This window comes from Cotesia typhae, unplaced genomic scaffold (genome assembly GCF_013202065.1).
Source record: "Cotesia typhae breed Kobodo isofemale line unplaced genomic scaffold, CoteBio_Ctyphae scaffold_152, whole genome shotgun sequence".
In the NCBI taxonomy this organism is placed as follows: domain Eukaryota; kingdom Metazoa; phylum Arthropoda; class Insecta; order Hymenoptera; family Braconidae; genus Cotesia; species Cotesia typhae.
In genome coordinates this window covers 10,118,881-10,143,530 of record NW_027423776.1, presented here as the reverse complement: position 1 = coordinate 10,143,530, position 24,650 = coordinate 10,118,881, and the positions used below count along the sequence as shown (strand labels likewise).

General features: G+C 27.2%; 2 protein-coding genes across 3 annotated transcripts in view; one reads left to right on the top strand and one right to left on the bottom strand.

The window, feature by feature from the left end:
• The window catches only part of Rhogef64c (Rho guanine nucleotide exchange factor at 64C), a 142,448-nt gene that overhangs the window by 18,208 nt on the left and 99,590 nt on the right, over positions 1 to 24,650 (bottom strand). For both annotated transcript variants that reach the window (XM_074256129.1, XM_074256128.1), the window contains exons 2-3: positions 10,993 to 11,280; positions 1,964 to 2,360 (exon numbers count right to left, since the gene is read on the bottom strand). In XM_074256129.1, coding sequence (XP_074112230.1) covers positions 1,964 to 2,360; positions 10,993 to 11,115 — 520 coding nt within the window. In that variant the 5' untranslated portion in view covers positions 11,116 to 11,280. The remainder of the gene's footprint in view (positions 1 to 1,963; positions 2,361 to 10,992; positions 11,281 to 24,650) is intronic.
• Positions 73 to 1,863, top strand: LOC141535861 (uncharacterized). Its single transcript, XM_074256021.1, has 4 exons — positions 73 to 368; positions 449 to 647; positions 714 to 1,520; positions 1,587 to 1,863. Exons 1-4 carry the CDS (start codon positions 73 to 75, stop codon positions 1,851 to 1,853), a joined length of 1,569 nt encoding a protein of 522 aa, XP_074112122.1. The 3' UTR covers positions 1,854 to 1,863.

The window sequence follows — 24,650 nt, the reverse complement described above, 5'->3', positions numbered from 1 at the left end:
TCAATAACAAAAAGAACTAAGACTTCTTGTTTTAAAAAAAAATTTAATAACAGTTACAATTCAAACGCAACAATGAACGGAATTTTTAGAACTTTAATTATCACATTGCTAGCTATTACAAATGCGCAGGCGATGAGAAACCTGCGCGTAGATGATACGGTTAATTTGTCCAAAAATTATTCGGGCGAAGTAATAGTCAGTGATATATTCAACGGATTCAATGGATCACACGTTATTAAGAAACATAATGGCGATAGATACAATTATGAAATCTCTTATCAAACGTGTACGCTTTTTGAATCCCTAAAGGCTCATTTTTATCCAAAAGTTTATATTGAAAAAGAACTATCCAGCGATGCATCATCAAAGTTGTTTCATCACACAGATCTTTGGTGAAAAAAAAATTTTGGTATTAATCAAAATTATATTAATGACTCGCACACTTCAGATATGGGATTGTTAATATTTGCAAGACTTTTAATGTGCATAGTTTAGATATCAAATTGATGGATGATGCATTTTTTTTGGAAGTTGCTGATGATGGGCCTTATAGTATTTGGATGAACGAAACAGTTGTTTATCGATTGAAACGGGATAATAAAACTCATTATGTTTCATCTGTTTCTACTGGAACTTGTATTATTCAGGTAATAAATACTGATTTTGATTTAATCAATGCTGTTCTCTTTATAATTTTTTTTTTCAAATAGTAGATTAGCATAAATAATGCAGTAAAGTGTGAAAATATCGACCAAAATGCTCCAGATAAAGCAGCTGATTTTTTCAGAACTTTGATCTACAGAAGTTCGATCAAAACTACTGATGTTAATCGTCAACTTGAAGGGGCGATTAACGAATACTATTTTTTGAATGATCTCGACTATTCTTTATTCACATTTCCAAATGTAGAACATGTTCATCAAAAGAAAATTCTGAGTCAATTCGAAAAAAAGAATATAGTAAGTTTAATATTGAAGCCATTGCCCGAATTACCAGCTGTGTCAGAATTTCAGAGCCATGAAAACCCACTGCCATTAACTAATTTAAAACAAAGGGATCATATTACCCCCGGTGACGGTATATTCAATCTTGATGAAGTACTTATGAATAGATCGAGACTTGTAACTACTAAAAATTTCTTGATGAACACAAATAACGGATTTACTCCATCATTCGCTACATACAGTTACTCAAATTGCCGCACGCACACCGAAAACGAAGCTCCAAAACTAGAAAATGGAAAACTCAATGTTTTCGAGGAAATTTTGAAGCGTCAAAATTACAGAATTGATCCAAAGAACTTTAATCCACAAACGACGTGTATGAAATTGACAGTTTGCTCAGGGTTTAAGATTCATAAGTTAGAATTTTTGCCAATGGCAGTAATCAAATTGAACGATAATTCTAAAAATAACATCAAATATAATGTTTTTGAGAGAGAAAATATCACATTGTGGTTCTCGAATGGCGATGAAATGCATTTCGTAACTGGTACCGAAAAAGGCGAATGCTTGTCCCAGGTAATTTTTTATTCCATCATTTTATTAACAAGTGTTTAAACTAAATTATTCCTTGATTTTTTTTAGATGTTGATATTGCCTGATGAAGCTGATACATATCGCGAAGAATCAATATTACACGATGATCCTCTTTTAAATGGTGAAATAATATCAGCAACACGTAATCGGACTCTCGAAGAGCGAATAAGAATTTTTTTGAACAACGATCTTAGACGTATTATACGACCTCAAGAAATGAAAATTAATGAAGTGCTGGAAACTTTTGCGATACTTGAACGCAGCAGCCTTATCAATAGTGCTTTGATAAATTTGTATTTAGTTGAGCTCAATTAAAGTATATTCTTTTTTTTATCTTTGTTGTTTTTCAGTTCTAAATAAATTCTATTTAAATGAATAAATATGATGATAATTTTTTCTAAAATTTTTTTCGACTAAAAACTTACCAGCAAGACTGGGCCTAGCGCGAACAGAGCTGGCAGGAATCCTGCACGTTCCTCCGAGAGGGATCCCAGCAAGCCGATGACCTCCGCACTTACGGCAGTTTCCCAGTTTCCTTGTAGTCCCGCTGAGGAACTCCGGACAAGAACAGACCACGAGGATGGGAGCGCCGGGCGGCGGTGGTGGTGGTGGGGTCAGGAAGCCCCGGGGCTCCAGGCTCGCCCTTGAGGACCTCACCGTTCCGTAGATCCATGGCTCTCCGTAGAGCATTTGTCGGGACAGGGCACTGCCTCCGCTTATCGTACTCCAGCCACTTGTCGTTTCATCGGACGGTTGGTTTTGCCGTGACAGACCCAATCTTACGCTCCACGACTTCTTGCCCTTGCTCAGTGTCTCGTAGTTCTGAAAATTAAAATTATTTCAATTATAAATAGAATTAGAAACATATATTATTTATTATTTACTACGCTGCTGCTTTCCCTGATTTTTATTTTGTTATTTATTCAAGCTTTCAGCTATTGATTATTTATGAGAATCTCCCATGCAGGATTTATAGAATAAAGCCTCATGTTAGCCATTAATTCACTGGAGTGTGTATCTTCTTCAGTGACATGTAACATGTACTTGTGATACTTCTTCCAGAAAAATAAATAAGATGGTAAATTCTCGAAGTATGTGACGTATGAAAATTTTAGATTTTTTTTTTTTATTGAAAAAATTATCACATAAACATTAAAAAAATATTTCAATTATAAAAAATTTGAAAAATTGCAAGTTTTTTAATTCTAATTTAATAAAAAAAGCAAAATAAAAAATGTCAGCTAATTTAATCACTCTATTTTTATTTTAAATTAATTAAAAATTATTTTATACTTTTTAGTTCGGTTTTTTATTGAAGAATTTATTTAATTATTATTTACTTTAGCCTCAAAATAGTTCAAAATAATTTTTAAAATATTCAATCATTTATTAATTTAAAATTTAGATACATTTCTTATAAATGACGAAAAAATAAATTCTATCGTAAAAAAGCGTAGGATGCTTGACGTAAATTTTTCTAAATATTTTATTGACAAACATTGGTTAAAGTATAATTATTATAAAAATATTTAAAAAAGCACCCCACGCTTTTTTACAATAAAATAAATTTCTTGTAAATAATATACACTATTTTACGAAGGAAAATGTGAAGATATAAATATTACAGAGACTCGTAATATCTCGTGGTCTGGTTGAGGTTGTTGGGTCGCACGAGAGTCATCGTTGCCCGCGTGCTTGGTTTAACAAATGTCTAATGATTCCAATAAATCTGAGGATATTTCGCAGAAACACGCTTAACTCTCATGTTATATTTACACGCATGGTTAGCTCCGATGATGTTATTTGTGTTTTATCTTATCTATATTTTTCAGGGAAATATCTTCCTCTTGACTTCTAAATTATAACTTATAAATTATAAATATTTAAGAAATCTCTTTATTTTATTTAAGTAACACGAGACGGTGAATCTCTTGTTTTTATTTTTCATTTGTGTTTAATATAAAGCGAATGCTTGTACCTGGAGGAAGTGAGAGTTAAACTTCCTGTCTTTATCGTGATCCGATCACTTTTTTTATAATTTTTTGTAAATTATTCTCTCGGATTAACAAGGTTAATTTAATGTGTGAAAACTTTTTTGTGAGATGATATTATTTTATTATTCATCTGTTTTATTTTTATCGATTTTTATTTTTTCAAAAATTTTTAAAAGCCTTACTTAAGTAATTACCAACGACTTGGCCATTAATTGTTATTGCGCAATTAATTACATTATTTAATTAAGCAATAACGACCGACAGAAAAAATGAGGCCATCAAATAATTACTCAGTTAAATTACACCCAAAGTAATCAATTACTAAAATCTCGAAAAAAGTCTGAATAAGTAAAAACTAAAAACTAGATAATCTGTTTCCATTATGAATCTTCGTATCCCGGATATTTAGTGCCGTTTACTCAATCTAACAGTGTCGCCATCACAAGTACTAATTAGTTACCGGGTAACTGGCTTGATAATTATAATAATTTATAATGGATCTGTAATACAAATAAAACCAGATCCTCCGAATTTTAATTAAGACAGTTATTCCTTTATCTGGTGGGTTTTGAATTAATTTTAATCCTCTAGTCAGTTTAATTCTAAATATAAAAAAAAAAAAAAAAAAAAAAAAAAGCCCGTCTCTAGAGACTGTTTAGAGTGGATAGAATAGTAGTTCACGTCAGAGCCGCTAATGACTCGGATATTATTTAAAACCCGAGAAATTCCTTAATGTCCACTTTTGTAAACACTCTGTCCTTATGCTCGCGTAACGGAGAACTATACACCTGCGTCATGTGTAGACAGGTGTGATCATTTACTAACGGACATCGAACTCTAGTTTACTAAACACAATTCTTGATTTTTTTTTTTATTTTTGTATATCTATTTTAGTTTATTATTATTCTTACGATTTTTTAATTTTTTTCATACTGTAATTTATTAATTTTACATTTTTAAAAAATAATAATAATGACTTAAATGAAAAATTAATGACTAAGAAAAAAATTGGAAAAGTTTAAGAAATAATTTTTTTAATAATAAATAATTGGTAGTAATTCGTGGAAAAAAATGTGTAGCATTGAATGAGAGAAATTATTTGAGGAAAAATAGGCCATACAAACGGTATACTGCTGCATAGAATCTTACAGTACTACAATATACAAATAAAAATATAATTCTACCTGCGTGCTCGATACTTTCTCAAAAGACATATTTTATAATCGTGATATATGTTAATTGATCTCGACTAACAATAAATTAGACGTTACCTATGATAATTTGAATGCATATAAACTTTTTAGTGTTTAATAAAAATTGTTTCTTCAAAAATAAATTTACTTTTTTTTTTTTTTTTTTTTTTTTTTTTTTTTTTTTTTGTCTTAGTATTTTATTCTTTGTTATGAAAAATCGATGTGTATTATATATAAGTATGTTGTAAATTTTAAATTGGTAATTTGTAATTATATATTATTTGACGGATAAATTTATAGACACGTGTGAGCTTGTAAGTCACGTTCGATAGGTAGACTTATAGGATTTTTCTTTCTTTTAGAATTTATGTTTTTTTTTTAGTCAAATTTTGGACACCTGTTGAATGAATAAAATTATAAAAAATAATAATAATAAAAAATGAGTGTGACAAGAAAAAATAATTTTTTAAGTGATAAATTAATTACTAGCAACTTGCATTCACTGTGTGAACGATAAATAAATAAAATTTTGCTTTATTAAATAATGAATTTTGTTAAATTGCACTGTACTTTCTTAAATATTGACTTTTTTTTTAATTTAAGCTCATCTTGATGTTACACTCATCAAGAGCTTTCATTTGAGTACCCACATGCATTTTCATATATTTTTCACATATTCATTTATATAATATATATATAAATATATGAAAAATTGATGTGGGTACTCAAATGAAAGGTCTCGATGAGTGTAATGTCGGGGTGAGCTTATATTTTTAAAAATGTCAATATTTCACAAGATACAAGGTAATTTTTTAATTATAGATATAATTAAAAATAACAATAATATTTGTCTTCAGTAAAGGATATTGAATGAGTGAGAATATAAGCTTAAAACATGATATAAGTATCTGAGTGCAACGATCCTGTGCTCTTGTACGTATACGTGCTAATCGTGAAACCGGAAGTCCAGAGAGACCGCCCATTGTCCCAAGACTTACTTTTGCTCATCACGCAGGTGAGACGGCAAGCTAATTCACAGCTCTACGGATATAACACCAGATATAATACACCACAGATTGTACAAAAAAGTCATACGGGCTCAGAGCAAGCACGTGGTTTTACGTTTCAAATTAAAAAATTATAAATTTAAAATTCCAACATCAAAAATGTAAATAATTGAGAATTGAGAAGAAGACAAGAGAAAGCTTCTTCAATATTATTCCCAGAGGAATAAATAAAAGTTATATTTATTTTAATGACAATGACTTTTCTTTGTAATGTACGCCCAAATTTTATTACAACGATCCGTTATAATTTATAATTTATATTTTTGTTTCTTCTTTTTTATTTTCAGCAGCGTCATCTCTGAAGAAAACAAGCTCATCCTTATTTTTTTGAGTTGAGAAATAATAATATATAATATATAATGCACGATATTTACAAGTAAAGATTGTATTGAGTTTCAAGTGGAGATGGAGATGTAAAGGTGCACTAATAAAATATAAATAAATCGGAGCAATCATCTTCTCTTGGGGATCGTACGTCAAGGATCGGGGAAAGTTAAATTCCATTTCACGTCTAATTGATACCTTGCATCGTATAAATTTCACACGATGTAAATACACTGCACTGAATGGATACGGTGCATTTACTCCGGGGATCAAATTGTAATTCAACGCTAACTATATTATTTTACTTTGAGGAAGTGCGATCGCTGATGAGTCAGTTTTTATTGTTTGTTAAAAAATTAATAATTACTATCTTGCTCTTCTATATGATTAAGAAAATAGAGGAAAATTTATTCTTACTTAAAGTAATAATAATAAGTAATAAATAAAATTGCTTCCTTCCGATTTTTTATTTTTCATCAATTACAAAATATTTTATTGATGGTTTAAAAATCGGGTTTTATTTTAAATATTTTCGGGAGAGATTTAAATTTTCAACATTAATTTTCTTTAATTCCTTCATTAGTAATTTGTGTCAGGATTTTTGCCTTAATTTTAAAGCAAAAATTAATACTGTTAAATTTTAATAAATTTTTGATAATATTTTTGAATTATAAATTGTTAAAAATTTAATTTTCTAAAAAAAAATATCTTATAATTTTTTTTAGAACCAATAAGAAAGCCGTAATTGAAAAATAAAGATTTTAATCACCAGCAAGAATTTGAATCATTAATTATAATTTTTTTTTTAAAAAATTTCAATAACTCAACAAGTCTCGACTATTTAAAAAAAAAAAAAAAAAAAAAATCTAATTTATCACAACTATCAACAATATCAAATTAAAATGAAACATTTTAATTAACCTCCCTGCCGAGCAAAAACGAACCAAATAAAAGATCAGTCTGAGTCGCACATAATTCAATAATTAATAAGAGCATTAATAACCCGGCCCTATAAATTACAATAATTACCAACCATTACTATAACTTTTATATTACTTTAGCAGCTTATTGATAATAATAACAGTAATTATAATTCTTATTAATAAATATTCAGATGATATCCTCATTTCTTAAACAAAAAAAAAAGGAGCCCGTAAATTACCATCGGTTATTGACTTTTAGTACGACTTCCGTGTAATTTACTTTTATTTAATGGTTGTAAACGACGCCCGCATATTTCTCTTCATCATCAGTCCATATACCTGTTGCCAATTGCTCTCGCTAAGCTCTGCTCTCCATTCTACTTTTATGCTCTCAACTGCACGAGTAGAGCCAAAGCCAAAGCTAAAGCCAAAGCTGAAGTTAAAGAACCTAAACTATTACCAGTACTAACTATTCAGCATATAAGAGCATACTTATGCGCTATAAGACACAGATGCGCTTGTAACCGTCTAATATGTTCCGTATACTTAATCAGCGAATTCTCATACTCATACTTGTTCTCATACTCACACTACCAGAGACTGGAGCACGTCACATTGCTCCGTCTCGCGTCGAGAGCACTAGTATGTAATTCTATATTTTTTAGTACATAAAACTTTTTATTCATTTTCATTATACTGCACTTTTAAAATTTTTTTTTAATTCTATCTTTTATCTTATAGTAATCTCACACATCTTCAGCCCGGAACATTGCACCGCACTCTGCTTTAAACTTTACTAGGGAAAAAGTACGCTCGTATCTCTACTCTGTACTTTTACGGAGATAATGTAAGCGAGGATTTAATAGATACGATAAAATTAACATCAACAGATTATTAAGAGGATACTATTGCTCACATCCCGGTGAGACGATTAAAAAGGGTAATACTAGGTTGAGGGGAAGAATTTTTTAAGGGTATTATTTCAGGTAATAATTATTACAGATTTTATTTTTAATATCTAAGCCTATTTTTTTTAAAACAAAAAAAATATTATGCAAAAAAAATTCTTAGGGCAATTTTTATGGAAAAAAATTAATATTAAAATTTATAATATTTTTTTTTAGTAAAAATATATTAATAGTATAGCTTAAAGCGATTTTTTTAATAAAAATAAAATATTAAGGAGATCCACGCGAAGTTAAATTTTTAAAACTTCCCGAAAATTTGTAAATTTAATCTACATAGCCTAATAATTAATAAAAAAATTAAAAAACAGTATTTTTCCGGAATATTTAAAAAAAAAAAAGATTTTAATTGAATTTAAAAGTATTTCTACGTATGATTTTTTGTAGACATTCTTTACACTAGGGGGGGTACTTGGATCTGCTTAATAATTATATAAAAAAATTTAAGTACATATTTATAAACTTTAAACAAAAATTTTATTCATGTTAGTCAATTTAATTAAAAATATTTATATATGAATAAGCAAAAAAAAAATTGATATTAAAAATATATATATTTTCTGTGGAAATTTTATTTAAATAAAATAAACTTAAGTTATGTAAAAATTTTCTCAGATTTAGAAAACAAATTAAAAAATTCCATTATTTCATTTAATTTTCAGTGATCTTACCGGAAGCGTTTAATGAAATTACTTTAATATAAAGTTAATTGTGATTATGATTACGATGACGATGAGTGTCGCATTTTCACTCATCCTTGCGCGATCCCGAGGGTCACGGTGGTTGATTTGCCGTAGACTGTATAAACTCGCGAGTTACACAACACCATCCGCGTACGTAACTAAAGACGTTAAATGTAAATTTAGAAAAATAAAATAAAAAACCCTCGTATCAAATTTCTTAATTTTAGTTTCTTTAATACCTTATTTTTACAACCTTTCCCCATTTTCCACGCAACACAAGTTTGCAAGTCCTTTTAAATTTAGTAATAATACTAATTATTATTATTTTACTATGTACAATTTTTTATCTTCTTTGTTAAAGGTGTAATTGAACGCCTAAAAAACGGAATTTTATAGAATAATTATAATTATTGTAGAAAGTTGAAACCAAGTAACAGAATCTCGTCATCAAATAAACGTCCTTCATAAATCGTTTCAATTTCAGAATTTAAAACTCTATAAAAACTTGTTTTTCTTCTCGCCATGCAATAGTTCAAGTACTATTACTAACTAAGCATTATTTTGTATTATATATGTTGTATTACATAAATAAGTGAGTAACATTAAAAATTACAGTGATCTTTAAAAAAAAATAAATTAAAAAAAAAAAAAAAAACAAATTGTGTAGTTGTCTACTTTGTTTCATCAGGATTGTTGGGTATATTCATTATTATATACTTGACTTTCGAACCTAAACTACTTTACGCATTACTTTATATGATAAATACACTTTCGTTTTCAACATCACCTTTAACAAAAAAAAAAAATATAACAATAATGAAAATTCAAATTTAAAAATAAACATAATATTTAAAAAATTTCAAGCAAAAATCGATTATTAGCGATAAACAAAATTTGTTTATTTATTTATTTTATTTTCTACACATGAATGTGGTTATATGTCAAAGATTAATTTATAAATAAATAAGAGACTAAGAAAAATTTAATAACGGATTTATCTTTATCGTAAATTAGGTTTGATATTTTTTAGCGATAGTTATTTATGATTTAAATAATTGCTAGAGAAAGGAAAATTTTTTGACGAGTATATTATTATTTTTAAATAAATTTTTACAGTTTAATTTATTTTTTGGTTTTATAAATTTTTTTTAATAGTAAATTTTCCAAGTTAATTTTTTGGAAGAATTATTGATCGTTTTTTGGTTCTATAATTTTTTTCGGTCACATTTATTTATTAAATTATTTGTAATTGATCCTGAGATAGCGCCATTATTTTTAAAATTTATTTAAAAACTACCCAAACTATTAGTGTGATTATAAAAAAAAAAAAAATTATCAAGCCAAAGTTTTCTTATTCATAATTCGTAAATATTGGTAATTGTATAGTCACTGCAGGTTGCTAATTATTATTATTATTATTATGATTATTTAATTTATTAAAACTCAAAAAATTATAATTGTTACTATTTATTTCTTTTTCTAATTTTAATTTTTATCAAATATTGACATACCCAAATAAGAAAAAAAATTTCTGCGATATGTGTTATATGAATAACATATATAATTTCTTTGATGATGATAATAATAAATATAATCAATTTGTGAATGGAGCTTCAATTAGAATAGTGATAAAGAGCTAAATTAAATGAATAAATTGAATAATATCTAGATCGACGATAGGTCGGCGTACATTCATCGTGTTGCGTAATAAGCAACGTGCCAATTAATCGCTCGAGATAATCGTGTAGCATAACGAGCTACGCTTTCACGTGAAATCACTAAAAGAGCTTGGAAAAATTTATACACTTGTTTGTTTTGCAACGACATTGAATTTTAGCAGATACATTGTTTTAGGAAGAAATCTAATCCATTATATTTTTATTACTTAAAAATTTTCTAATTATTGTTATTATGGTAATTGCTGTCATTGTTTTTATAATTACATTTAATTAAAATTAAATGTCTCAATGTTTATAAATTATTTTGAAATATAAAACTAGAATTTATATACAAATAAAATACTTTAACATTTATCATTTAATTAATTTAATTAAAATTTAAAGACTCAATTTTTTTTATTTTAAAATTTTTTATAGATAAAAAAAAATATTTTAAATGAAAAATAAAATGTTTAATAATTAAAAATTATTAATCATAAATTATTAAAGCCTCTAGTAAATTATAAAGACAAATTACCAGCACTTACAATTAAAAGGCTAATACAAAATGTTTAGTCTCAATTAAAGAGCCGAGTGTTAACTAACAAATAGCGTTAATAACTTCTAACTGCTAATATATAACAAACCTTATTAGGTGTGGGTGATGATGAATTAGAAGTGTTGCCCTGCTGAAGATATCTCTTTGGACCAAGCATCGCTGAGGGCGCTCCGAGGCTAGCCGGCCCAACAGCCACACTCGTCATGGTCATTCCCGTCTACTCCTTTATTATTGCAGGCTTTATTTTTTTCAATTACTATCGCAGCTACTATTTCATTACTCGTAATTATTCTTCCGTCATAAGCACGTAATTCTCGACATTCGGTTGGTGATGGTTGCGCACATGAGCAAGTTATCATGTTCATCCTCATCGCAACTGAAACCAAAACATTATTATTAATTAGTATGCATTAATAATTGTTAGCCAGAACAAATGTTACATAATTTAAAAAATTAAATTCTAAAAGTATTTATTCAAAATTTTTTTAATAAAAAAATTAAATTTGTAAAAAAATTTTAAAAACTGTCAGTGTAATTTTTAAAAAATATTTTTTAGTTATAATTTAATAAATTAAAGAAAGTCACAAAATTAAAAACGTCGGCTAATTTTACACAAAAAAAAATTTACTGCAACAGAAAAAATTTCATGCAAAAAAATTCTAAGGGTAACTTTTATAGAAAAAAATTAATTTAGAAGGGTACTTGTATCTCTTTAAATCAAGTAAATAATTTAAAGAACTTAATTTTCTTGATTTAAATACAAAAATTCTTAAACTAAAAAATTTTTTTTGATTCAAGTAAATTTTACTTGATTCAAAAATTTTTCTTTCTGAGTTAAATAAATTTTTTTTTTCTGTGCAGTATTATAAATTCTCTTCATCTAATCTGATCATAAAAAAGTTTAGAGTTTGCGCAAAATTCTATCCGGTCATCAAGTTTTGTTGCAACACCGCTATCTACAATAGAGAAAGATGAAGATTACGCAATTTTTATTATTCGTCCGAACTGTTGCTATCAGACAGATGAATTATAAATGTTTAGTCCGCCCAAAGTGGGGAGATCGAGATGTGTTACGGCTAATAGACACTTGCACAATATCGGGCCGAAGTTTCGTAGTCCAACTTTTCGGTTTTTTATTATCATTATCATTATCATTATTATTAGCATTAGACTTTAGATGTCACGTACTTAGTGCGTTAATAGTATAGAAAGTCGAAAGTATGCTCGACTTGTATCTGTTAATTCATTTATACGCACTCTAATTTCTGTTATTTTCTTTTTCTTTGTCAATGCTCCCGGTTACGTAAAAAATTAACGTACATAAATACAAAAAAAAAAAAAAAAAAAAACTTGAGTAAATATTTTTATTTTATTACAGTTTGTGGTTATTATGTATTCCAATGAATGGATTTGATAATCTAGGCCTCCCACGAGAAATTACTTATACTTACGAGTATAATTAATAGTATTTTTTTTTTTCTTTGTTGGTAAAGTTATCTGTCATGAAATCAAAGTTTTGGAAAATTTATTAAAGACTTTGATCAGTATACATTTATGCAGTATTCTCAGATTTTCTGTGATTGTGTCACGGATTAGATGGTTATTTATTTATTTGGATTTATTAAACGAAATATTGAATAAATTAAGCATCAGTATGGAGAAAATATTTTTAGAAGGCCGAGTTTTGGTAATATGTTCAATTTTTTCAAGTAAATAAATAAACAAGTGGTTGTTTTTTATTTAAAATTAAACTGATGTAAATAATAATTTAAAATAGTAAAAGAATAAAAAAAAAAATTTGTTAGTTTTATAATTTTGATCAGGAATTATTTAAAGTAATATTTGTAATTTAAATGGTAATAGTTGTTATAAAAAATGACAAAAGCTATTATCCAGGATGCTACCCTAAATTATTTAAGATTCTAAAAATTCTCCAACTAAAAAATTATATTTAAAAAATAAATATACACACTTGTAATTATTTAACTCTTATTAAATACTAATTATTTAATTATATACTACAGACTAAAAAAAATTATAAAAATTAATTACCGAAAAATTTTTATTACAAAATTGGAATAAATTTTTCCAATATTTTTTAGGACTGAGCTCCGACAAAGCAAGAAAAAATTCCCACTTATTAAAAATTAATTTTAAAAAATTTTTACAATAACTAGCAATCTTCAAAATAGTAAAAAACCAAAAAAGATCTATCATAGAATTTATTCCTCCCACACCAAAATAAAAACCGATTTCCATAAATAAAAGCACGTCTTACCCGATTGATAGCAAGCATTTAAGACTCGTGCTCGTAAGCAAGTCATCTATTATGAGCTGTCCAGCCTCGGAATAATTGCCTGCCGGATGTTTTGTCCAGCCTACTCATTTATCGAGATTTCGATCGATCCATCCTCTGAGATTGACAACCGATACATACACACAGATCTACCATTTAATTTCTACAACCTCTAACATGCTGGCTAGAAGCTAAAAAAACCATCACTTTCTCAACCGATCGAAATTTTTCTGAATGCCCTCTGCTATTACCTACCGATTCCCAATAATTATCATCAGCATCAACCTTAACAACTTTCTTCAATCGGATCTTGATCACTAATCACCGACTTATTTTTATTAGCCACGTTAATTAATGCACAATAAAACGAATGTCTGAATTCTTCGTAAGACTTGAGACAAATCGAAAGACTACTATATTGCGCGCGCCAAACATCTATTGGAACAAGCCCCTTCTATCTTATGAAGCTGTACTAATCTATGCAGCTACAGCTACAAGTACAACTAGATAAGACCGAAAGCTCTCCCTCCTGCTACAATATTTTATTTTATTCTATTTGATCCTGATGGAGATGGAATTATTTGATTACAAACTAACAGTAATTGAGATTATATTAGAAAAACATTCTCTGTTAAATCGTTATGTTTAACTCGATCTCACGATCTACTATTTTATTTATTGCATCAGTACTTTATACTACTATTAGTATACATATAATATAGTTAAAAAAATTAATAAAATTATTTAAAGTCAATTTACATTTTTTAGAATTAAAATCATTGAAAAAAAAAATTTTTTTTTTATTTTTTGGTAGCTTGTCGGGGTTTTTTTGTCATAGGAATAATTTCTCGGGGATATTTTGTCGAAGGATCAAGACACTTAATACCATTCAAAAGACAAAGAATTTTTTACAAATTAATTAAAAAATAATTTTATAATAAAAATGAAATTTCAAAAAAAATTTTTATTGAAAAATTTTCTTCAAGTTGATATTCCCATTAAACAAAAACAATGCTAACTGTCGCACCCAACAATAATAAAATAAGCGGTCCTCCTTACAACTATTTTGACTCCGATTGACACTTAATTAAAAATGCAGGTCAGCGAGTCAGAAAAATGTTAAACTGTACAAGCTAGTTAAACTTTATTAGTGCCGTGTCATAATCGTCTACTTGTCTCGCATCATAAATACTCTTATATCCAAGTAACGTTAAATTACAGATGTTATAATGTTATAAAAATATCTCAAGCCCGAGTCTTTCTATTCTTCATCAAAAATTTACGGTAATAAACTCTTCCATTAATCTTTTTGTCGTTCAAAAGTCCTCAATTTCACCGTTTAATCAAAATACCAGGGCAATTGGTGGTGCCAACTCTGTTCTATTGTTAAAAAAAAAAGTAATCACTGCATTTGACTGAATAACAAAAAATTTATTTGCATAAGTAATTTCTCTTAAAATTAACCGGCAAATAAATGCAAATTTACAGGTTTAGATTTCTCTATAAAATTATTATAATTTATTCCAATAATTCGATTAATTAATTAATTTATTTATTCGAAAAAAAATTGAAATAGAAAATTTTTTAGAGTTGTAATTATAAATTAAATTGTATCAATTTTAATTTAAAAATTATTATGGTTAAACTATAAATACTTGGAAATAATATAATTATAATAATTATCAAAGCCGTTGTTGTCGTGAACATAAGCCACGTCCATTTTAGCAAAGAACGGGTTTTATCTTTCTCAGCAAACCTTCGTAGACATATTCGCTAAGAGCATACTGTATACTATACTAGTAGAACTATATTGCAAGAAGAATAACAAAAAGAAAGAAACAAGAGGAAGAAGAAGAAATTAATGTAACTATTCTTCGTTCCCGAGCATACCGCAAAGGTATCTGCGTTCGACGTCGCCTTTTTAAATAAGTCCAGAGTAACTATAACTGAGTACAGTACTCAGTATTATATCTCGGAGAAGGTAGAAGAAGATATTGCTAATCCCGTCATGAACAAGCTGTGTGTGTCAGTGTAAAGAGTGAGTGAGCGTACTACATACAGTTTAATGCGTCTATATCATGTAATTTTTCATTATTCATGGCTTTACTCTAATGCACGCAGATAAATACTACCACGCTAGATAGACTAGCAGGGTCGTTGGTCCTCTTACATATTTATTTATTTATTTATTTATATTTATTAGGGTGATTCATTTTGAATGACTATTTTATTTTTTTTTCGCTTTTATTTCAATAAAAAAAATTTTTTTTCTTACACAGTAAAAAATTTTGTGTCATTGTTTCAAAAAAGTTTTATTTTAAATATTTAACACTTTAATGTGTAAATTTAACATTTTTTATTTTAAATTAACACAAAATTTTTAGACGCAAAATTTTTTAACATTTTTTTCGGGGAAATATAAATTAATAAAACTTGTCGCTTAATTATTATTTTTTAAATTAATTTATATTTTTTAAATGATGCTTTTTAACGCGTTATTACAAAGGTCCTTTATGTAAAGTTCATAAAATTGATTGTTTAAAAAATAGAGAATATTTAAAAAATAAAAAAAAAACTTTTTAAATTAACTTGTAAAATATTCTAGACTAAATAATGAAAAAAAAAAAAATAAATAAATAAATAAACGAATGTACTAAACTAGCAAAATGATTGACAAGGTGATAGGAGGTCATGTAATTGATCTCGTTACACCAAATCCAGGAGCCAAATGACCCAATAACGGTATCCGAGCAACGGTTTAAATGTCCAAGCCGACACCAAGAGAATGCCTGTTTAAAATTTTAAATAATAACTCAATAAAACTCCTCTTTGAATTCTAAATTCAAGCGTATAAAACACAAACTTCAATTGAATTATTACGCAAGGAGATTTTATTAATTTGCAATAAAATAAATAATGGATAATGAAAATAAAAATAGACGTGGGATCAACGATACGGGAATGACCTAGATAAGAGCTATATCTTAAACCTGATCATTGATCACTTTCCTATCGCAAGTAAATACTTTGTACCAGTTATGCGTTGATCTTATATTGTAACTTAACTTAACATTACAATAATATATATAATATATAATACAAAATTGATAGCAATCGTTAAGCCGTAATCTATTGAATTCGATAGTACATATTTATAATTTGTATGAATATAAATTTAAATGGAAATCTGAACGAAAGAACCGGCCTAAAAGATCCTAGGTCAGTGCGTGCTACTTGACGATCTCTCAGAAACTCTTCAGATGGTCGACATCTTCAACCTTATACACACTATTTAAATTCAGGCTTGATAAAGTCTTCGATCTTGGTTTATGCTGTGTTTATGTGTTCAATATACACATGTGTGTTTAATATTTACATATATGGCCAGTTGGAGCTCATTTGTTTGGACTTTTTCGGTAGCGAGGGTCATCGACGTTTTTATTAATCGGTGTTTTATTAATTCCGATTTCGCAACACCTTCGTGCGGTCACAGCTCGATCGTTTGGTACAATAAAAAGATTTAGCAACAATTGCTTCAGATAACCTGAATTTCGGATACCTCAGGAAGCGTTTCTGTTCAACCGTCCTTTCGAGAAAAAAATTTACTTCTTTCGAGAAAAATAAAAAAAGGCAGTTTAATTAACATTGCAATTTTTATCGGCTTTAATTTATTGAATAATTTATATTTTTATTTTATTTAAAATCAATAAAAAATTTTACTGTTTAAAATATTAAAAAATTTATGAAATTTTAGGCGTAAAAATTAAACAAATTAATATTTTTTATTTTTCCATCACTCGCTAATTATTTTATTAATAATTGAAAAATCGGGTTTTATGTCAAATATTATCAGAATAACTGTCGAAATTTTCAACATTAATTTTTTTAGGCTTGTCGTATGAAAACGACTCAAGTGAGAGACTTTAATAAATTTTTAAGATTAATTATCAGAATAAATTATTAAATCAAAATAATTTTATTTTAGTTTCTTAAATTTTTATTTATCTTTCAAGAGATTTATTTTTAAAAAATTACCAACAAAATTTATAAAACATTTATGTAAAAACAGAGCCTAAATATTTTAATAGTAATACAGATTTTTAATTTATTTTTTTGATAAATCAATTGACTAATTATGATTAAAAATTTATAAAAATTTTTTTAAATATTGAAAAAATTAAATATTTATTATTTTTTTTCATTCAAACCAAGTTTTAAAATAAATACCTTCTCTTCCAGCCACTCAACATTTTTTTAAATCATCAATTAATCAACACAGGGGTTTTACTGTAAATATTGAAATAAATAACAGGATATGTAATAAAATAATAATGAGTAACAGGTAATAACGCTAAATTATCGTAACTTAATGGCGTAATATAATTGATATCAATAAAGTAAATATAATAAACAATCTGAGTATTACAATTGCAATTATCTTGTTACTACGGTAGCATAAAAATGTTTATTTAAATCGTTAAAATAATTACTAAATAATAATACTTTCTTCCTCGTTTAGCGCTTGTTTGTCTTGCGGTTAAAATAATATACGCTACACTCGCTTTCGCGTTTATTTATATTTTTACTTTTTATTTCTTCTACTGAGAGGTAAAATTGGAGTAATAAATGATATAGAATATATAGATGATTATAATATATAGGTAAACTGCTTTCATCGGCTTAACTGTTGAAAGTCGACTCTTGACCACAATCTGGAGTATTTTCGCATTATCATTATTTTTAGTTATCTCAAGCTGTTATTTTTTTAATTTGATCTCCATCAAAGAATCATTTATATTATTATACTATCGAATAATTTAGCTACTTTCAATAATAATTATTATTTTCTATGCTTGTCAAAATATTCGACACTAAAATTACAATGAATTAACAGGCTTATATACTTTTATAGTAAAGTTTATTTATTATTTGGATCTACAGTAAATTTGTGTCAAAAATAAAGTTGACCTCGATTAGATATAACATTTTTTTATTGAGATAATTAATATAAAATTTATATCATTTTTTTATTAAAATTGAATTTTTAAAATAAAATAAAAAATTTTAAAAGTGCTGATTTTTATAAAATTTACAATCAATTAAAATAAAACATTTTTTTTTTATTAAATAATTAATTTTGTTAAATTGCACTGTACTATCTTAACTATTGACTTTTTTAAAGATATAAGCTCATTCTGATGATACTCTCATCAAGAGCTTTCATTTGAATACCCACATGCATTTTTCATATATTTTATATATATACAAATATATAAAAAATATAAATATATGAAAAATTGATGTGGGTACTCAAATGAAAGGTCTCGATGAGTGTAATGTGGGGGGTGTTAAGATTAAATTAAAATAAAAAAAAAAAGTTCAATAACCCAAGAAAAAAAATTTCTGTAAATTTTTTCAACAATTTTCTTTTAAATAAATTAAATAATTGCATTAATGTATACCAATAAAAAGACGAATAAGATAACAATTAAAAGAACAAATTCTATATACGTACATACTCTATTTAAAATAAACCTCTGTAATTATAAATTTATATTTATTATAAATTATAAATGTGTGGGAGTTTAAAGAGAAAAGGAGTGGCGATTGAATTGAATGACGCTTTTAAAATAATAACAACAATAAATACGATACGACACTTGATAACCTGCTAACAAACACTCTCCAGCGTATCATCTCTCTCTCTTTCTCCTATTTAGTGAGTTCGCGGGCGAAAGTTTACCACGAGCTGCAATAAGCTGTTGCACTGAGAAAAGAGTAAAAAGTGTGTATAATGCAAGGTGAAAATTCATTGGAATCGGGAGCAAATAACAACTCAAGACACTATCAGTTACTTCCAAACCCAGACCAGTGAAATCAACCGTGTGCCTCTGAGTATTATATTATTAATAATTTATTAATTTATTTACTTTATTCTTTTAATTGTTAATCGATCGCAAACGACCGAATAAATCAGTTTATTTATTTCCTAAGCCGATATTTATTAGACTATTTACACTCATTACATTCCTTTCTATTCCTTTCGCTTTTTTTTTTTTTTTTTTTTTTTTTTTTTTTTTTTTTTTTATGGCAACAGAAAAAAATGGATAATAATTATGAAAATGATTAATAATTTGAATTTAGTAATGGTCATAAATAAGTTCAATGATTGCAAACTAGCTAGAGAGCTTAGGTATCATGTCGGGTGAATTCGAATTAATAAGATGCAAATGCAATGTAAATTGGTGTATGCCTTGATATTATGTGTAAGGAAAATGTCACAACGACAACGACGCATTAACGGATTATTTGCTCTCACGAAAGCAGATCATTTATTATTTTATTTAGTGCATTGTTTAAAAATTTTATTGATACATTTTTATTAATAATAATAATGAAATTCAAAATTAATAAAAATAGACCAAAAAAAATTTTTAGTCAAATTTTAAGAGAAATAATTTTTATTATAGATTAGATTTTAATTTTAATTTTATTAATTAACATTTTTTTTTAAATAATTTATTTTAATTTGTTAATTGATTAAAAAAAAATATTTATCACATTTTATAAAAATATAAAACAAAGAATCTTGAACTCTATTGGCAACTTCGAAAGTTATTTAATTCAACAATTCCAGTGATTGCAAAAAAATAATTTTAAATTACAAATACCGATGATAAAAATAATAAAGTTGTAGTAAGTACATTCAAAAATATATCGTAATTAATAATATATGAATAATTTTATTTTCGCAAGCCCGGATTTACATCCTGGCTTATTATTAATGCATCAAAATCTCAATCTATTCTTCGCTTATTATTACCATAATTATTCCGAATGTTACATAACATTTTTCACGCGTTAAGTACATAAATGTTGTTTTTACCCGTCGCGCAACGACGCGGCTTGCGAAATTTCATTTATTTAACTTCGATTTCAATTTTAATTGTACTTGCAGCAGGATTATAACATAACTTTGCACAATACAAACCTTATATCAATCATTCTTCAATAATTAACTTCAATAATGCTCGAAATAACAAATAACACTCCTCACAATAACCCATTTTATCTATTTAATTATAAAATTCCACCTGTCAGTCTATAATTATTAAGCAATGATTTTTTGATCAATACGTGTCAATTAATATATCGAGCATCTCATATAACATGTAATTTTTAAATTGTTTGTGAAACTTGTTTTTTTTTTTTTATTTTGTGTTGAAATATTTTTTTTTATTATTGCTCTTTATTTATCAGGTAATAATTAACATTGACATTAATAATAATAAAATTTCAAGTCGAGATTGTTATTATTATTTCGAATAAAATATTGAAGATAAAAAAATTATAAGAACATTTTCTTTAAGAAATGACCTTGTATCTTGTGAACTATTGACATTTTTCAAGATATAAGCTCATCCTGATGTTACACTCATCGAGACCTTTCATTTGAGTACCCACATCAATTTTTCATATATTTATATTTTTTATATATTTGTATATATATAAAATATATGAAAAATGCATGTGGGTACTCAAATGAAAGCTCTTGACTTGAGTAACATCAGGATGAGCTTATATTTTTTGAAAAGTCAATATTTAAGATAGTACAGTGCAATTTAACAAAAATCATTATTTAATAAAGCAAAATTTTATTTATTATATTTTTTATATATATTATTATATTTAATATAGTTCACAAATTACGACAGTCACATAATGCCTGCAAGGATGCTAGTAAATAATAATTTGACTTAAAAAAAATTCAGTATGCGTGACGCAAAAATTATTAAATTTAAATTATTCAATAATTTTTTTGCATGCATAACTAAAAAAAAAAAAAAAAAAAAAATACTAGACCAAAAAAAAAAATGTTTTAAAATTCCAAAGTAAATTGATATTGCAAAAAATAAACATTTAAAATTACAGATGATTTGATAAAAAAAATTATAACGTAACGTTTTAGTAACTAAAAATTTACATTTAATTATAGCGCAATCGCGTTTTGGCATTTGGTAAGCTTAAAGGCGAGGCAAAAACACTAAAATTACCATAGGAATAGATTCCAAAAGAATATTTAGTAAATAAATACCATTAATAATAATAATGAGCCTGATATTTGTTATAATATTAATATTATTATTTTCTTTCATAAGACATAATGTCAATGGATAATATTTAATGCAAGACTCGTCTCCTACTTTACAAGTAAATGTAACATATTTCTCGTCACCTCTTGTCTGCATAGTATTCCTTACATACATCTCTATACATTTATTTATTATGTAACACACAGCACGAATAGATATTCTTGCACGGTGATCATATAATAAATGTTATCCACAGGACCCCAACGTCTATGATTTATCTCGTTCTCCTTTACGTAATCAAGAGACCGTCTTCGACAATAAGACGATGAGGACTATCATACGCCTGGACTGGCACCGGGATACGCGTGTCCGCAAATCCTTTATCACGCTCATTATCCTGTGCTACATTAGTGGTTAATCGGGAAACCCGATTATTAATACACACTGTAAGAATATTACGAGAAATAATACTGACAACTAGGTACTCTGTCTTTAGAGTAGACTTGTACGCTCAATGTGACTCCGCGTATCTTTCTTCCGCTGCGTAACGGAAATCGGACTGGTTCCCATGCTCGAGGAATTTATTTCAGACCAGTATAAAGTATGAACTCCGTCCAGGCTTACTCTCGAGTCGTTCTTTATGTTCAACGTTCAATGATACTGCTGTGTATCAACTACAACTCCTGATATGATAAATAACGGATATGAAAATAATGGTGACAGGATTTTAGAGGTAAAAATAGTGGTTTTTTTTATTTTAACCGCTATTTAGAAAAATTAAAATTTTTATGAAGATTTTACACTAATAAAAAAATTTGTTTGTATTTAATAAGCTTTATTAACTGTTAATTAATGATTTTTTAACATCATAAAATTGAATAAATATTTATTTGATGTTAAAAAATATTTATTAAAATTAAATAAATTATTAATCTATATATATATAAGAGATTCCTATCTATATAGTCACTCATCACGATATCTCGGGAACCATCAGACCTAGAAACTTGAAATTTGGTAGGAATATTCCTTTCGCCGAGTAGAGGTCAGCTAAGAACGGATTTTACGGAATTCCACCCACAAGGGGGGGTTGCGGGGGTGGCTTTTAACAATGAAAATTTTTAATTTTCAAGCTAAAGGTCCTATCGACTCCAAATTTGGTAGAAATCTCCTGTAAGAGATGTAGAAATAATCTATGAATGAATTTTACGATATCTCACCCCCCCCCCAGAGGGTTGCGGGGGTGGCTTTTAACAATGAAAATTTTTAATTTTCAAGCTATAGCTCCTATCGACTCTAAATTTGGTAGGAATCTTTTGTAAGAGATGTAAAAATAATCTATGAACGAATTTTACGATACCTCACCCCCATAAGAGGTTGCGGGGTGGCTGTTAACAATGAAAATTTTTAATTTTCAAGCTATAACTCCCATCGACTTCAAATTTAGTAGGGATATTACTTTTACCATGTAGAGGTCAGCTAAGAACAAATTTTCAGAAATTCCATCCCCAAAGGAACTTGCGGGAGCGTTAACAATGAAAAATATAGGAGCTGTTCTATAGGTAGATTGACTCATCACGATATCTCTGGAACTAAAAGACCTAGAGACTTGAAATTTCGTAGGAATATTACTTTTACCATGTAGAGGTCAGCTAAGAACGAATTTTAAGAAATTTCTCCCCCAAAGGGGTTTGCAGGGGCGTTAAGAATGAAAAATTCCCGTTTTTAAACTATTAATCCTATCGACTCCAAATTTGGTAGGAATCTTTGGTAAGAGATGTTGAAATTATCTATGAACAAATTTCACGATATCTCACCCCCATAAAGGGTTGCGGGGTGGCTATTAACAATGAAAATTTTTAATTTTCAAGCTATAACTCCCATCGTTCTCAAATTTGGTAGGAATCTTCTATAAGTGATTTCAAAATGATGTAAGAGCGAATTTTATAACAACCTACTCTCAAAATGGATTGCAGGGGTGGGTGTTAACAATTAAGATTTTTAATTTCCAAGCTATAGCTTCTACAGGTTTTAAATGTGGTAAGAATCTTTTGTATGTGATGTAGGAATGCTATAAGAGCGGATTTTATAATAGCCTACTTATAATATGGATTGCGGGGGTAGGTGTTAACAATTAAGATTTTTAATATCCGAGCTTTAGCTCCTGCAAACCTTGAATTTGAAAATACTTTTGATCTACCCACCTCCTCCTACACATCTACCTCATAATTCTTACGCATTTAACATGTCGCGATATCAATTGTTGCCCAGAAATTATCCTTGAGGCAATAATTTTTCTATTGACTCAAGAAAATTTATTTGTTTAAAATGGTGTTCTCGGTTAAAAATATTTTAATAATTTCAAGGTTACATATTTTTCAGCGTATTAATAACAAAATAAATTCACATATGATGTTAAATTCAGCTAGAAATAGCTTTTCTCGAATTCTGACTTCAAAAGGGATTACGCGTATAAATACAATTCTGTAAACGCCCAGCAAAGCGGGCGGGTAACAGCTAGTAGTTAATAAATCCTTCTATCAGTGCAAAAAATGAAAAAAAAAAAAATTATTTTTTAATAAATTTTGATTGAAGAAATTTAAATTAAATTTTTTTAAAATATAAATCAATTTTTTTTTTTTTTTTTTTTTTTAATATTTTTGATACTAATTTGTTTAAAATAAAAAAAAAAAAAATCTATCACGTGTCTTTTAGTTTGAATATTTTTTAAAAATTGATATAAAATAAATAAAATTTTCCTTTTTTAAATTAATGGTGTGACAAATAATAATTTAATTATAAATATTACCTCTTTATTATATTAATATTTTATACTAAACATTTTTATTGATTTGTAATCCAGCAAGACTTATTGCAATAGTCTTTTTAAATAATTACATCCATTACTCCCGTAGAACTTGAGCGTGAGAAAATTCTGTTCTATCAGCGCCTGAAATATCAATATTTAAATGTTTCCATCTCTGAACAAATCTACTTATTAGCTAAGTATAACTACTCATTGACTTTTTTAATCTCAAGTCTGAATCCCCGCACGATTTTCTAACCTTCGGGTAATTTAGTTTTATTTTAAAAAAATACTTTTACTGTGAAATTTAATTACTGCGATTAAATTTATGCTTTCAATTCACTTGTTACACTCATTAAATCTATATAATCATATATTTTCGATTAATTCACGCGTAATAATTATTTTTAAGTGAACTTTAGAATTTACTAAAATTAAAAATAAAGAATTTGTAAGTAAGAAAAATTTTAATAAACTTTAATTGTAATTTTTAAAAAATTGAAAAAAAAAAAACATTTGATATTTTAATTTAATTAAATGTTAAAATAAAA